At 41.5% G+C, this 11,081-nt stretch overlaps 1 protein-coding gene across 4 annotated transcripts in view; it reads left to right on the forward strand.

Moving 5' to 3' along the window:
* LOC116093819 (sodium/hydrogen exchanger 9B1) overlaps positions 1–3,248 on the forward strand; it is a 47,935-nt gene extending 44,687 nt beyond the window's left edge. For 3 of the 4 annotated variants that reach the window (XM_031375594.1, XM_031375596.1, XM_031375595.1), the window contains 2 exons: positions 183–319; positions 2,852–3,248. In XM_031375594.1, the coding sequence (XP_031231454.1) occupies positions 183–319; positions 2,852–3,064 (350 nt within the window). In that variant the 3' untranslated portion in view covers positions 3,065–3,248. The remainder of the gene's footprint in view (positions 1–182; positions 320–2,851) is intronic. The other variant, XM_031375598.1, reaches the window with a different exon arrangement.
* The last annotated feature ends 7,833 nt before the right edge of the window (positions 3,249–11,081 follow it).

An 11,081-nucleotide genomic window follows, 5' to 3' on the forward strand; every position in this document is an offset into this window, starting at 1 on the left:
ACCCCCACACACCCTACATCCCTCGTTTTTACTTTATACTTTTTGTAATTACTATTTTTAATTAAAAATAGATATAATGAAGCAACAGCCTCAAAATATTTTCAGAAATTTTAGAATGCAGAGAAATTCATCTCTCATTACAAAAATAGCTTTGTTTTTTACATTTGTTTATATTGTTATAGGCATGTGCATTGCTACCTTGGGTTTGGCACTATCTGTTCGAATTTTATCCACTTTCGTACTGATGTCTTTTGCTAACTTTCGCTTCAAGGAGAAAGTCTTTATTGCTTTATCGTGGATCCCTAAAGCTACAGTGCAGGTAGGAGCATACTAAGTCATTCTAATGATACTAAGTCATCCTAATGATACTAAGTCATCCTAATGATACTAAGTCATTCTAATGATACTAAGTCATTCTAATGATACTAAGTCATTCTAATAATACTAAGTCATTCTAATGATACTAAGTCATTCTAATAATACTAAGTCATTCTAATGATACTAAGTCATTCTAATGATACTAAGTCATTCTAATGATACTAAGTCATTCTAATGATACTAAGTCATTCTAATAATACTAAGTCATTCTAATAATACTAAGTCATTCTAATAATACTAAGTCATTCTAATGATACTAAGTCATTCTAATGATACTAAGTCATTCTAATGATTTTAGTTTTAAAAGTTCTAAAGGAAAAAAATATTTCTCAAGTCACAAATTATCATCTAATTTACCTAACTTTTGTCATGTTTAATTCCTTACATTTTGAAACCCAGGGCTGGGGAGAATGCTCAAGGGGAAAGAGTGTTACTATGGAAGTCTAAAACCTGAGTTTGGGTCCCCCGCACCTACATAAAAACAGGCTTGGCCTCGGAGCCTGTAATCTCAGCACTGGGTGCGGAGAAGGAAGGGCAGGGGCAGAGGTGATAGAAGGATTACTGTCCTTGGCAGCCTCCAGCAGGTCGGTAAAACTGGAAGTCCTTATTTCCCAGGAGTAAGACAGAGAGTGACAGAGGAGAACGGCTGATGTCATCTGGCCTCCCCATATGCACCAGCATGCATACACATGTACACACACACACACACACATACACGCATGTACATACATGCACATATATACACACATGTGCACACACCTATACACATGTACACACATGTATACACAGGCCCACGAATACACACAGACATACATGTACACACATGTAACACACATGCACCCTTAGTGAAAAATTTTAAAAGGTTTATTTTTAAAGCAATTACTCTGAAATTGAGGAGAAAATGACAAATAATCTCTAAATTTTATGAAAATGCTTTTTCTACTTCCCTAAAGTATGAAATAAACCAAGGTGTATACTTTTATTCCACCCCTGGAAGGAAGAGACCTGGTCTATTGTAATGAGTTCTAGGACTGCTGGGGCTACATACATAGACCCTACCTAAAAAACAAACAAACAAAAAGTTTAAAATAAAATAAATATATATCGCCAGGCAGTGGTGGTGTACGCCTTTAATCCCAGCACTTGGGAGGCAGAGGCAGGCGGCCAGCCTGGTCTACAGAGTGAATTCCAGGACAACCAGGACTACACAGAGAAACCCTGTCTCAAAAACAAACAAACAAACAAAAAATAATAATAAGTATATATCATAATATGTGACTTTATTTTGCTAACTGCTACAGAGGTAAATGTCATGACTTTGGAGACACATTGGGTTTTGTAAGTATGTCTTTGCTCACCCTGACACTCCCTCCAGCACACAAATACATATAGATATTTGTTTTTATGCTACATGACTGTCACTGCACAGGAAGGACAGAGAGTGTCTTTGGGGCCATTTTATTTGTTTCCTTTTTCATTTTTGCCTACTGCTTAGCATCATACCTGCTAGAAAGAAAGTTGTCTTAGTTAAGGTTTGTTTCTGTCGCTGTGATAATCATCATGACCGAAAGCAGCTTGGGGAGGAAAGGGTTAGTTCACCTTAGACTTCGATGTCACAGTCCTTCATCAAGGAGCTGGTTTCTCCTTCATCTCTCAGTTCATAAATTTGCTCATTTTATATAAGGGTCTATGACCATATTTACTAAAAGGTGGTATTGTGGGGGTGGGTGAAATAATTCCTGTAAAACTCTCAACATAATTTCTAGCATATAGTGCTGATCCACAAACAATATTATAGTTATTTTATCTTACCTTTAAGTCATAAACAGTAATAACCTACTTTTATTCTGGGGAACAATAGGTCTATAAAAAGAATGTCTGTCTGTCTGTCTGTCTGTCGTTACACCTACTTCCAGTGATCCACGATATACTGTGGTTTTGTGTATTATTCCTCATTTCCTAAAGCAGGGTGAAAAGCAAGCAGTTATGCAGAAGAGCCCCCCTCCCCAGCTTGCTCACTCTGCCTCTCCTTGTCCCCTCTTCCTAGATCCAGGCTAAGTTGTATTCTGTGCAATTTTAAGATCTGGAAAAACTAATGTATCTTTTTTTTTTTTTTCAAACTCAAGATCTTGCACATGGTAGGCAAGTGCTCTACCACTAAACTATACTACCAGCCAACATTTTACACAAGTAGAGGCATGTGTCCCACATATGAGTTAGAACAAATATTTTAAATTTAACATTTCTGCCGTCTTCTTCCCTCTTCTCCCCTATTCTGATTTGTCCAGTAGCTTTCTTCCAGATATATTTGCTAGGAAGAATATATAACTAAGGATTAAATGATTCAAATTACCCTTGTTTTTTTCTTTCCAGTACTTTATCAGTTGGTTTCATTGTGTGTGTTTATAACTGCCATTTACTTTTATCTAATGTTAACTCTGAGCATCATTCCCCATGTCATCCCTAACTGCAGGCTGTCTTAGGCCCACTGGCTCTGGAAACAGCAAGGGTCATGGCACCCCACTTGGAAGGATACTCGAAGAATGTGATGACAGTGGCCTTTCTAGCCATCCTGATTACAGCTCCGAATGGAGCCCTCATCATTGGCCTATTGGGACCCAAAATACTTGAACATAGTGAGGTGACATTCCCTTTAAAAGTGGAGCTTTCAAACTTTCACCAATAAAAAGTTTGCAGTCACCACCTGCTTTGTCTCATGAATTATCTCACATGACAAAAAAAAGAACGTTACAGTACAGAAGTTTAAAGACTGTTCATAGAAACCAGGATTCACTAAACACACAACTTCTCTACAGAGCTTTCCTCTGGTTTTTGGTTCAAAGTAAATTTAATAAAAATAGTCAACTGCAGTGCTCTTTCAGTTTTATTATTATTATTTCAAGAATAAAGTTAGTCAGCAAATACCCTAGAAAAATGCAAGGTGATCCTTAAGGTTGAATTCTGTGTGGTAATACAACGTTTCAGGCAATAGATTCTACACCCAGCAGTTGTGTTATCTGGCACTTTATTGCCCTAAACTTACCTGTTATCCTGTATCAGCAATGTGCCAGTGGTGGAGGCCATCACGGTTCTGGTTGCCCTAAGGCCTTACATGGTTGTTGTGTCCTCTCTTTCCAAAACCTGGTCCGAAGCCCCCTCCTTCCCTGCCTCCCTTCTCATCTCAGGACCTGGAAGTCCCACCTTTTTCCTTTCACCCAACAATCTGCTTCTGCCTCCTTTATTGATACAATCAAGCACCAATTAGGGAATCAACACCCCCTCTACGCTATACAAAGAAAAATAAGTAAGATGTTCAGGAAGATTGTGAAGCCAGGAGTGATGATAGATTTCTATCCCAGCAGTCAGGAGGCTAAGGCAGGATCACACATAAAGAGCCAGCCTGGGCTATATGTATAGTTCAAGAACAGATTGGGCTACATAATACATCTCTGACTTAAAATAACATCAACAATAGGAGATCCCTTTTTGGGTTTTTTTTGGGGGGGGGTTGGTTTTTCAAGACAGGGTTTCTCTGTGTAGCCCTGGCTGGCCTGGAACTCAGAAATCCACCTGCCTCTGTCTCCCAAGTGCCCAGCAGGAGATCCCCTTTTTAAATGTCAGCAGCCTGACTTTAAACTTACCTTGTAGAAGTGCTTTTGGGAGGTGGGAGACAAAGCTCAGTTGGTAAAATGCTTGTCTAGTGGAGTCCAGTATTCAACCCGAATGGGGAAGGGTCAAACATGCTTCTAATCCGAACACTCAGGAAGTAGAGGCAGGGGGATTCACAGTTCAGGGTCATTCTCGGCTACATAGGGAATCCAAGACCAGCCAAAGCTAGGATTCTATCACAAAATATAATTTACTTTTAAAAGTGCATATACTGGGGCTGGAGAAGTGGCTCAGTAATTAAGAGCACTTGTTGCTCCTGTAAATTAACCCACCAGGTTCAGTTCCCACCATCCATAACGTAGATCACACCTATATGTAATTCCAGTTCCAGTGGGTCCAATCCCCTCTGGCCATACATACCTGAATACATATGATGCACATATAGGCACATACGCGTGCAGACATACATACACCTATACATTTTAAAAGAAATTCTATGAGTGCTAGGGTTATGACTCAGTTGGTAGCACGCTCATCTAGCATGCATGAATACTTAACTTTGATTCCTAGCACTTCATAAAACCTGTTACGGTGGCACATGCCTGTAATCCCAACACTTAGGAAATGGAGCCAGAAGGGTCCAAAGTTCTAGGTCTCTCTTGGATACATAATGAGTGTGAGGCAGTCCTGGGCTATATGAGACTCTGTCTCCAAAAAACCTAGGGGAAACTTGCTGTACAAGTATGAAGACCTCAATTAAAAAGCCAGGCATGATGGACTCTCTTGTAAGCCCAGTGCTAAGGAGCACAGACAGATCCCTGAGGCTCTGGCCAGCTAGGCTTATTTTATGTAAGTCTAGTAAGACTATCAAAAAAACAAGGTTAACAGCTTTGATCTGCACACAGACACAAGTTCTCACTCATGCACTCGTGTGCATGCATGAACGTGTTCTCTCATATACTCTAACCGTTAAACAAAACTCGCACATGATCTAGCATTTCTATTTCTGGTTCTATACTCAAAACAAATAAAAATAAGGTTCTTGAGACAGTTGTGTTAACTCATTCATAAAGGTGCAATGGCAACAGCACAAAGGCCAGTGTCAATCAACAGGCGTACCGGTAAATAGAGTGCACTCTGTAGATACTTGGGAACATTGACCATTAACGGATAAAGCTTGACATGCCGACACATGCTATGATGTCCATGGCCCTTGAGGGCATGATGCTCTGTGAGCTCAGGGACAACAGAATGGTGTTTGTCAGGTTGGGGGTGGAGACGAGTGGGAGTTGCTCTTTAGAGGATGCCGGGCTTCTGGGGAGCTTCTGGTATCTGTCTGGTATCTGTGTCAAACTCTCTTCCTGCCTATAAGTAATGTCTCTTGAAAAACAAGAGATGGAGTGGGGCTGCTGGAGAGATGGCTCAGTGGTCAAGAGGACTGTCTGCTCTTCCAGAGGATCACGACAGTCTATACTCCAATTCTAGAGGCCTCTGTGGGCCCCAGACAGGGACATGGTGCACAGACTACATGCAGAAAAATACCCATACATCTAAAATATGTTAAAATAGCCTAAGGCTGGCCAGATTCCTCACAAGCTAAAGGGGCTTACCACTAAGCCGTAGCCAAGTTCAATCTTTATATTCAACACAGTGGATGGAGGGAGAAAGCTGACTGTGGCAAGCTGTTCTGTGACTGTCATGATGCCCTATGATATATGTGCCTTCCCACACCCCAGATACACGCACACAAAATCAATGTTTAAAAAAAAAATGCTTACAGCAACACTAGCCTTTAAAAACCAAATAACTTTGTTAAGACATGGACTCACGCCGGGCGGTGGTGGCGCATGCCTTTAATCCCAGCACTTGGGAGGCAGAGGCAGGTGGATTTCTGAGTTCGAGGCCAGCCTGGTCTACAAAGTGAGTTCCAGGACAGCCAGGGCTACTCAGAGAAACCCTGTCTTGAAAAACCCAAAAAAAAAAAAAAAAAAAAAAAAAAAAAAAAAAAAGACATGGACTCACTATGTACCTCTGGCTGGCCTGGTATCTTAGTGGAACCCACCAGAGTGGCTTCAAACTTAGGGATCTACCTGCCTCTGCTTCTTGAAGTACTGAGATGAAAGGGGTGAGCCGCCACACCCAATATGAATAATAACTTTTTCAGAAAGCTTCTATGGGGTCAGCAAGATGAGCCCAGGTGGTGAAGGGAGCTGCAGTCAAGCCAGGCAACCTGAGTTTGATCCCTGGAACCCTTAATAGAAGGAGAAAACCAGCTCTTGACATGAGTACCACGGCATGTGCACATGCCCAAAAGGGGTCATCTACATATGTGTTCGCATGCTTGCTCTTGTGTGCATGAGTGTGTACACACATGCTCACTAAATAAATAAATGTAAAACAAAATTAAAGAAGACTTATATGATTAGATTGGGCCTGCATAGATAATTTCCTGTAGTACGGCCCACCATATCACATGGTATATTCACCAGAGGGATATATTCACAGGTTCTAGGAATTGAGGTGAGGAAATCTTGGGGGGACAATACTTTAGGAAGTCTACTGTACCCAGTGTCCACATTTCCACTGCTTTAGATTCCTTTAGAAGACATTTGATTTGCAATGTTCTCTTTCCATAACTCTTTCCATGTCAAAAATGCTTCACAAAGGCAAACTTTCTGCTTAACGAGCAGGCACATCTGTGACTACTCCACAGAGAGAGAGAGCTAGGCACTTAACCCATTTTAACTTGCTGTCATGTGCCCAGTTACTGTCCTTAAGGGACTTGCCACATTGAAACCTATGTTGCACTTTATCGCTGGCAGTTTCAACATCCAGCAATAGCAGTGGCTTGATAAGATGTGGCCAGGAAAAGTTAGTGTTTCTGGCACTTAATTTTTATGGTGCTGCGCAAGTGAAGAACATATGGCCACAAGGAGGCAGTAGCGCCCACACCATTTCTATGGATGATCCCTGACAGGTTCTCATCTACTGAAAGGAAGTGGCCAACCACTGGCCCCACCACCAACTGAAATAGGGAAGGTAAATCCTCAAGGTTGGGGTGGGGGGAGACCACAGAAAGAGCACATGTGGCTTAGTGATGTCACTCAGCCTCCTAACATGACATCTTTGGGTCAGAGAACACCAAATGACAGCAAAGGCTTCAGGCCTTTTTAGCCTAGAGCTTATAGAATGTGGATAGTTCAATAAATGTGTGCAGTATGTACTGATAAAGTCAAGTTAATGAACAGTTCTAATCTCTTGTCATCACTTTGCGTGAAGCCTCTGACCTCTTTTTTTTCCCCCTAGCTATTCATAAAGTAGGTAATAGGTTACTGTGAACTATAGCTGCGCAGCCAGGCTACGGAACACCAGAGCTTACTCCTTCCAATACTGGTTTGATACCATTATCTAAACTCCCTCTATCTCCCTTTCTCCGCTCCACAGCCTCCTATCTAATCTAAACCACAATGAGCTCTACTATCTCTCTCCAGGCTGAATGGCTATTATTTAAAAAAGAAAGAAAGAAAGAAAGAAAGGAAGGAAGGAAGGAAGGAAGGAAGGAAGGAAGGAAGGAAGGAAGAGACAAAATAGAGAAAGGGGCATTCTGTGCCCTTTTGTTGGGAAGTTACTTGATATAGCCACTGTGATGAATAATATCAAAGTTCTTTTTAAAAAACTAATTTTAGTGTATATCCAGCTATTCTTATGTCCATATACTTACTTATAAGGATGCATTCAAAGGAAATGAAATTAGCACATTAAAGAGATACCCATACATAAAGCAGACTCCATAGTTTGAAGCTATTGTGTTATTTCTTGTTTAAAATTTATTGTATGCACATATTTGTAAAATTTCACAATGGGATTTTATAGCAGAATTTATTTTCTCTTCCATAACACCAGTTCCAGGAGATCCAACACCCTCTTCCATACTAAGCATTTACATGGTAAACAGACATACATGGAGGCAAACACCCTAACATACAAAATAAAAATAAACCTTAAAAAATATGTTTGCTCACTGTTTTTCCATGTTGCAACTTCCCCCATATTATTTTGAATTACTGGCTTTATTTTATTTATTATGATATCATTTGCTAAAAACGTTTTCCACTTTCAATCTCGTTTTCCCTCTCCCTTACTCGTTCCAATATATTACATCATTAAAAAATAACTTTAGGGGGGCTAGAGAGATGACTCCGTGGTCAAGGGCACTGACTGCTCTGCAGATCCCATTATGGTGGCTCACAGCCATAATGAGATCTCACACCCTCTTCTGGTGTGTCTGAAGACAGCTACAGTGTACTTACATATAATAATAAATAAATCTTTAAAAAATAATAATTTTAGGACTGGTAAAATGGCTTAGTGTGTAGAGGTGTTTGTTGTTGAAGATTTTTAATCCTTGCCCTAGACTATTTAGTTTCCAGATAAGAGACACACATAAACACATAACCTTTATATTTATAAACTTCAATTGGCACAAGAGCTGGCCAGATGTCTATCCTCTATGTCTATTTCCTAGCCAATAATCCCATTAGATAATTTGCGACATTTTGTCTTGACTGCTCTTAACTCCAATTAGCCAGCCCATGTGGCCATTATTTTAAGATTCTTACCCCTGGCACCCTCTCCTTTCTTCACCTTCTCCCTCCTCATGATCTCCTCCAACTCCAAGCCCAGGAACCCCAAACCCCGCCTATGCCTCTTCTACCCAGTCAATGGCTGATGGCATCTTTATTTAGCCAATACTTTTAATCAAGTAGCAAGATCACATTGTACATGCAGATTCTCTCCTTCCCGAGAGCAACTTGGCCTTGGGGGCCAGTACTTATTGCAAAGCTTACCAGGCTGGCGAGATGGCTCAGCGGGTTAGAGCACTGACTGCTCTTCCGAAGGTCCTGAGTTCGGATCCCAGCAATCACATGGTGGCTCACAACCACCCGTAATGAGATCTGATGCCCTCCTCTGGTACATCTGAAGTATATTACAGCTACAGTATATTACGCCGGAGCGAGTGGGGCCGGAGCGAGTGGCCATCTGTACAGCTACAGTGTACTCATACGCATAAAAAATAAATATTTTTTTAAAAAAATTATCAAAACACAAACCTCAATAGATGCTTGCTGCCAAGTCCGAGAACCTGAGTTCCACTCCCAGGACCCTCCTGGTGGAAAGAAGCCGCAGACTCTGCAAGTTGTTTGGCCAATACTGTTTAAAGCTTTGTTTCGTAGATACAATGCATCTGAGCATTTAAGCCCCCTGCCAAGTGAAAGCGTCACCCGGAGATGAAAAATCCTATTACTGCCTTTCTGAGCAATGCCCTTACCAAACAGTACACAAACGTGTACCTGCTAGTAATTCTACTGTATTTAAAGACTGCCTCACGACTTCTGCAAAAGATAAAAGTAGTTAACTTTGAGTAAAATGAAAAATAGAGCTTCCAGTCAAAACCCACTGTGAACAAAAGCACGGGGCCAGACACAGCAGTTCAACAAAGCAAGCAGCTAGGGGGCCCTCCCTCATCCAGTCTGTGTGTATTAGAGACATAGAGGCAGTCCCAGCTTTCAATTGCCCCTGTGGTGGGCAAATTCTCTAACACAATTTATGTGATTTAAATACCACCTGCCATATTTTAGAAAATTATATTATGCAGTAAACTAGCAATTAAGTTTGGAAATGTTTCAGCCCAACGGGGAAACTTCTTGTAATGAAGCCCTCGCATACCAAGAACATCCTGGATACCTTTTCCACCTAGAGATACATGTTAAGCACTAAGCTTTCAAAGTGGGTACTGTATCAGTGAATGCAACATCCTACCTTCTCAACTATCACACTACCTGATGCAGATTTATCATGAGACATGCCGTGTATACTTTGGTGGCAGGGATGTCCTCAGGAGCTGAGACGCAGGGTTCTGTTACACCTTCTCAAGCTGCTTGCCTTTCTATTTCAATTCTCACCTGTTTTTTGGTTATTTTTCTGGTCCGCAGTCACATTTTATTGTTTTTGTTTTGTTTTGTTTTTCAAGATAGGGTTTCTCTGTGTAGCCCTGGCTGTCCTGGAACTCACTCACTCTGTAGACCAGGCTGGCCTCCAACTCAGAAATCCGCCTGCCTCTGCCTCCCAAGTGCTGGGATTAAAGGCATGCGCCACGACGCCCGGCTCAGCCTGACACTTCCAATCAAAGACTACGAAAAACATCACACAGATCAGCAGCTACCTTAATTGGCTTCCTATAAACTTATTAACAAATTAGGTTACAAAACACCAAAGTGCTTCCGTGAGTCATCAGGAGGCAGCAAACTCACAGCTGAGTGGTGACGTGCTTTCCACAGCACGACTTGCTTAATTAGCCACACAAATGAGTCATTAGTCCATCGCCCTGCTAACACTCTCGGGATTCCTGGTATTCTGTAAGGCTAGTGCTTGTTTGCTGGGATGAGTGGCACTCTAAGTGAGCAGGGTAGGTGGCCTTCGAAACAACCCTGAGTAATAGGAGAAAGCAAGCTGCTTCTCTGAGGTTCCAGAACACTCAGGTGGTTTATCACTTCATGTGTTTGGTTATTCAGTGCCTGTGTAAAGTCCACATGATAGAACTGTGAATTTCCAGATGATGACATAAACCCCAGCCTGCTACCAGACTCGGACTTCTGGGCATAGTAACAGTATGTATGTATTAAAGTGGAAAACATGGAGGGGAGGGAACTATTTTCTTCTCAGGGCACTAGGATTACATCCTGAGACAGTTTTCACTTCTCTCACTGTTCTTATTTGACAAAATTAGAGGTTGATCATTTCATTTTAGACCACCAATTCCCAGTAAGTGTGCCTTCTGTGAAGCCCAAAGTATGGCGATAACTAGAACATTTTTCAAAGACTGCTGCGGCGAATTGCAGCAATGGTTTTACAGAGAAGCAGAATGGCCACAAACAAGGCATCCGAACTTGTGCTGGGGACTTGACCGTCTTTGGAAAAGTACCTGGTTAATCTGATAGTGAAGGCGCTTAGGAGCACTGAATCCAGGGTCTCTGAACTCCCCACTGCCACAGGCGAGCAAGGCTTGCCTTCTTCCCCACCTCTGGGTAAGAAAA

Source organism: Mastomys coucha, unplaced genomic scaffold, assembly GCF_008632895.1.
Source record: "Mastomys coucha isolate ucsf_1 unplaced genomic scaffold, UCSF_Mcou_1 pScaffold16, whole genome shotgun sequence".
In the NCBI taxonomy this organism is placed as follows: domain Eukaryota; kingdom Metazoa; phylum Chordata; class Mammalia; order Rodentia; family Muridae; genus Mastomys; species Mastomys coucha.